The following is a 6,000-nucleotide window of genomic DNA, read 5'->3' as shown; positions in this document are numbered from 1 at the left end:
AACACCACAACAGCATGTTGTGACAGTTAGGTACTTTCTTGACATATGAAATTATAACATTTATGACAGTGCTCTAAAAACAGTTATTAGTTTAATATAATAATAAATGATAATTGACACTGAATATGAATAAATACAGAAGTAAAACCCAAAAGTAGAAACAGAAAATAGATGTAATGAAGACCAGGTTCCAGTAAAATATCTTGACAATCATCTTTGGCAATTTCTCTTTGCAAATAATGAGGTTGTGTTAACTGATACACTCTTAAAAATAAAGGTGCTTCACGATGCCATAGAAGAACCTTTTTGTCTAAATGGTTCCATAAAGAACCTTTAACATCTGAAGAACCTTTCTGTTTGACAAAAGGTTCTTTGGGGCGAAAGAAGGTTCTTCAGATTATAAAAAGGTAAGAAAGAGATGGTTCTTTAAAGAACCTTTGACTGAATGGTTCTTTGTGGAACCAAAAATGGTTCTTCTATGGCATCGCTTGAAGAACCTTTTGAAGCACCTTTATTTTTAAGAGTGTAGGTGGCAGCATCTGACTGTTAGAAATACACAATTGGGATTAGAGTTGCAGTGTGTTTCTTCCATTTGTTTCAAGGGATAGTTCACCCAAAAATCTCACCCTATTTTTTTAATACTATCGAAGTCAGTGGCTACCAAATGAGGTTACTCACATTCTTCAAAATATCTTCTTTTGTGTTGAGCAGAAGAAAGAAACTCACTCCGGTTTGAAACAAGTGGGATTGAGTAAATGATGGCAGAATTTACATTTTTTTAGGTGAACTATCCCTAAAAAACAATTATGTTTAGAAAGGTAGTCATTGTGAATGGACAGTATGCGACATGTTAAAAGGAAAAAGTGTTAAAAAGTCGTAGGATAGCTTTATTTATTTATTTTTGCAACTGAGTATGTTGATGTATGCTGAGTATGTTAGAGTAAAGCGCTAACAATACCATATCTCTGTAGTGAGGAAGAGAGAAGAGATACATATCCTCAACTGAACAGAGCTGCTCTTGCTCTTTCTGTTAAAAAGAGACATTTTCAGAAAGAAATATTTCAGCATATATATATATATATACAGTATATACACTACCAGTTTTTGAACAGTAAGATTTTGAAAGTTTTTAAAAGAATTCTCTTCTCCTCACCGAGCCATCATTTATTTGATCCAAAATACAGCAAAAGCAATATTGTGAAATATTTTTTTTATTTCAATTAACTGCTTTCTATTTGAATATATTTTAAAATGTAATTTATTCCTGTGATCAAAGCTACATTTTCAGCATCATTACCCCAGTCTTCAGTGTGACGTGATCCTTCAGAAATCATCCTAATATGCTGATTTGCTGTTCAAACATTTATTATTATTATTATTATTATTATCAATATTTAACACCGTTGAGTACATTTTTTCCCAGTATTCTTTGATGAATAGAAATATCCAAAGATCGGCATTTATCTGAAATAAAAAGCTTGAAGTCAGTATAAATTGTTTTTTTTGGCGGGGGGCATCTTTATAATAAAGAATAAAGCATCTTTGTTAAATAAAGAAATTGATCAAAAGTGATGATAAAAACATTTATAATGTTACAAAAGATTTCTATTTTCAGATAAATGCTGTTCTTCTGAGCTTTCTATTCATCAAAGAAAAAAATTATACTCGGCTGTTTTCAACGTAATAATCATAATAATAATAATAATAGTAATAAATGTTTTTGAGCAGCAAATACAAATATTAGAATGATTTCTGAAGGATCACGTGACTGGAGTAATGATGCTAGAAATTCAGCTTTGAAATCACAGGAATAAATTACATTTTAAAATATATTCAAATAGAAAACAGTTATTTATATTTATATATGATATTTTTTTCAAAATTGTACTGTTTTTGCTGTACTTTGGAATGCATCAAATAAATGCAGGCTTGGTGAGCAGAAGACAACTTTTAACTGGTATTGTATATATACATACAGTATAGGTCTACACACACACACACACAGTTTAGTTTCCATTATAATTCTATCCTATACTGTGGAAAAAGCACTTTGACATTGGCGTGGATATAAAAAATACAGTTTGTATGATAGCAGCTAAAACATTAAAAATGCCACATGTTTCATATTTTCCTCTGCCTACATTTCCTTTTAAAATCTGGATGAAATCCATATTAATTGTCATAACATTTCATAATAGACCTACAGGAGGTGCACACACCCAGTTTGTATCCTTCAGTAGATGACAGCATGCTATGGGATGATATTAGACTCAAAATGATTAATAGATGCACGCACAATTATCCATGTACTGCATACATTTTATACATGTATCTTACAAACCACAAACAAATGCCTTTCAATTTGAGTCTGTGGAATTCTGGATTAAATGATTGTGCAGCGATTTGTACAAATACAGACATGTATAAAACACAATAAAAATGTTCTGTTCTGCATTAATATATCATAAATTGCTCATGCAAAAAGGAATCTGTGCTTAGATCAGGTGACACGCTTGCATTAATTGACGTCTAGTTCGAAACTGTACTCAATGGATTGTATGCAGGACATGGATAATTGTGCGTGCATCTATTAATCATTTTGAGTCTAATATCGTCCCATAGCATGCTGACCTCATTTCCGGTCGGTCCCTTCATCAGTCAGCCGGTGGCGCGCTCGCTCGTGTTTTTAGAGCTCGCGCAGCATTCCACACGCGCTGAGAGCGGGATCAACGCGCACAACAACAACAGCTCGCGGACCGTTTACTGAGCTGTTTTCCATTTAAGAGCCTCTTACAAGAATCCACAGCGGGATAATTTCAGCCCAAATCCCAGCAGAGAGTCACCGTGGAAGATGGGTTCAGTCCCGGCCGTATCTGTGCTCATTCTGGCCATCGCTGTTCCGAGTCTAGCCGGATACATTGAGGTACGTGCGCACTAATATGTCACCCTTGTTTTCATAATTATCTTACATCGTTTACTCTGATATTTCTGTACTGAGACGGCTTTTTATTGTGATATCAATATTTCTGGGTAAGTAGTAGTTTACTAATAATGTTAAGCTTATAAAATCATTAACGTTAGTCTGTTGAGATACTTTAAAGTGTCCGTGTCCCTTGTTGTGTAAGATTTAGACTAATTGTAGACCAGAAAAGACCCTAATTCTAATTTCATATGAAATATTAAATGAGTGTTATTTTGTAATTTGTCCCTGGATGGAGTTAAACGAATAAAAAATGTCTTTAGACGAGCTGTTAAATGCCTTTATCTTTTCACTGTAGTATTTATCTCCGTTGTTTATTTCTGTTGTTGTTTTGGAAAACTGAACCCCAAACATTGATTTGATCATAGTGTCAGTTTGAAGTCCTCAGTAGCTAATATCTGAATGTACACGTATGTTTTTAAAACCTTTAGATACCCTCAAATCTTTTTTTTAACCAATAATGTTAGTTTCTGTTTTAATTTTTGCATTATTTCATAAAAGCATGGATTATAACTGTGGTCTTACATTGGAGGATATCCACACTTTTCCTTGGTGACCGTTACAGAAGAGACCTTTTAAAGGTCTGGATCTACTCTGAGCTTTGGCTTGGTGGTGCAAAATGACAGAAAAATGAAAAGAATCAAGATGCTTCAAAATATCTGATCACACTATATAACCGAAATGATTCAGATCGTTATACATATTCATCAGAAATGGCTTTCAGGTGTTTGGTCTGATAAATGTGTGATAAATCACTCCCCATGTTAAAGGACAAGTTTGTATTTGTCGGAGAACACTGCGTTGGGCTTGTGAAACGTGTCGGTTGCTTTCACAGTAGGCAAATTATGCGAATGAACTCCTGTAAGAGAGTCAAGTTTATGGACTCGAACGCTCACACCTTTCCTGGATGATCCCTGTCTGGTTGCTTCAAACCTTACCTAATCACAGCTGTCCTTGTCCTAGAGGCGTTTTTGTGCTTTTACATGTGCACCAAAGTCCTTTCCGATGGCATGCTCTTCCAATAAGAGCTCAGCCTGCAGGCATGATATAACAAATTATGAAACAATTCTTTTCAGTGCCAGAAATAATGGCAGTGACGCACTGAAATAAACAATGAAATCTCTTTGTTGCTAATTGATGCATTTAGAGAGAAAGGAGCTGCCTGTGGTTCACCATCATGAGGAGGTGCAGTGACGTTTATGGATATGCATAGATCAGCATTACTGTAGAAAATCAAAGAATCATTTTACCTTCAGATCAATATTATGACCCTATTGTATTTCTGTATATTCTTTTGTATTTGTTATACAGTTGACTCCTTGATTGTTTTGATCTGATAGCTCCTCAAGCGTACGATTACCATGGTAAAATGTTATTTTGAGAGAGGCGTGTGTTTCCAGACTGTGTGCGGGAGTTTGATGCTGAGCTAGTGAGTCTCGTTGACCTCAGACCTGATTTATAACCTGTTCTGCAGAGGATCTGTGCAGCCCTGAGCTCTTGCTAACTAAACTGCAGGAGAACTGCATGCATTATTCAAATTTATCTACCAGATAAATTTGCGACACTTCACAGTACCATTCAAAAGATTGGGTTTGCTAATATTTCTTTTGAAAATTCTTTAAATCTCACCAAGAATCATAAAAAAAAAAATGCAGTGAAAACCGTAAAATTGTGAAATATTATTAGTTAAAATAAGTGCTCTCTATTTTAATATAGGAATAAATTACATTTGATCATATGATGGCAAAGCTGAATTTTCCTTTGAATGTAACTTTTAGGGTTTGTTGTTGTCATTAATTTAATAGCTGTAAATTGAACAAATATAATGCAACTCGATGTAAACTTGATTGACAATAAGAAAACAAACGTCAAATTGGCAAGTGTTTGAATGTTAAAGTCATGGAGTCATTGTTTTTGCAACTAAAGCAGTGGCATTAATGTATAACAATCACAGGGCACTCTATTGCACTTTTTTTTGAGAAAAATGCAATGAGGTATGCATACAATGCGTTTCTCCAGTCCTATTTAATTGTTTGGCTGTTGCAATGCATCTCCCTGTTTTTACCGACTTGCGCCATTAGCGTTGCTTTTTTTAAAAACTGCTTGTCAAGTAATAGCCCCTTTCATACTGTAATACCAGTAAATTGCCGTAAAATTATTGGAACGACTTTACCTGTAGATACAAAAATGCGCTGTTCACACAGGCAATGGCATTGTGTCTTTTTACTGGTAAAGCACCATTCACATATCATTTTCAAAATACCGGTAAATTCTGTGACATCATTAATCGGAAATTACCTCTCCTCCCGGTATTGTTTGTAAACAGGGAAAGGGTATACACAGTCAGTGTTTTTATTGACGTTTTAATTTTTGTCAAACATTCACACTCGTGCAGCTGCTTTTTGCCCAGAGACATTGTATTAGATGAGTTCAACCCGAACTACACCGTGCGGAGTAAATGTGTAATCTGCGTCAGAATTGGATTTCTTTTTTTAATGAAATGATGTCTTGCCGCCAGCCAATCGCTGCATTGCTGATCGTGGTTTCGAGTAATGATACATAGCCCCTTTTAAACCAACCCATGAACGCGCAATTATCTCAGATAACTCAATCCAGCCAGACTAATCATCAACAACAGGTGCGTTTGAAGAACCGAATTAGCCAGATCCTGATTAGCGCGATGATATCATCTTGGATGTGACGTTTCATCTCGGATGTAATAAGCGACGAATGAAGAACGGGCCCCTGATCATTTTATCTGTGTTTTCCAAAAGTGTATTTGCTCAAATCCTGTTTTGTTAGCTTTCACGGTAGATTGTCTGGCTCAGTGTGTCAGTTTTTGCTTGTACAGCTTTCATAATGACTGGCACTACCGCTCTGTTTTTTTTTTCCTTGAGTTGTTTTTGTTGTCAAATGTGTATTTTTAAAAGAACAAATTCAGGGGAAAAAAATTTTGTTTATTTGAAATGAGTTCATTCCTTGAACCATTAATTTAGAAATTAGTTCCTCTCCAATTCAAA

At 35.0% G+C, this 6,000-nt stretch overlaps 1 protein-coding gene across 1 annotated transcript in view; it reads left to right on the top strand.

Annotated features, from left to right (window-relative positions):
* Window positions 1-2,641: 2,641 nt before the first annotated feature.
* Window positions 2,642-6,000, top strand: part of aplp2 (amyloid beta (A4) precursor-like protein 2) — a 98,853-nt gene continuing 95,494 nt past the window's right edge. The window contains exon 1 of the mRNA XM_016237665.1: window positions 2,642-2,923. Within this exon, the coding sequence (XP_016093151.1) occupies window positions 2,852-2,923 (72 nt within the window). The 5' untranslated portion in view covers window positions 2,642-2,851. The remainder of the gene's footprint in view (window positions 2,924-6,000) is intronic.

The sequence above is a fragment of the Sinocyclocheilus grahami genome, unplaced genomic scaffold, assembly GCF_001515645.1.
Source record: "Sinocyclocheilus grahami isolate Dianchi unplaced genomic scaffold, SAMN03320097.WGS_v1.1 scaffold521.1, whole genome shotgun sequence".
NCBI lineage: Eukaryota > Metazoa > Chordata > Actinopteri > Cypriniformes > Cyprinidae > Sinocyclocheilus > Sinocyclocheilus grahami.
Note: the sequence above shows the minus strand (reverse complement) of the source record. Positions and strands in the feature narration are given on the sequence as shown.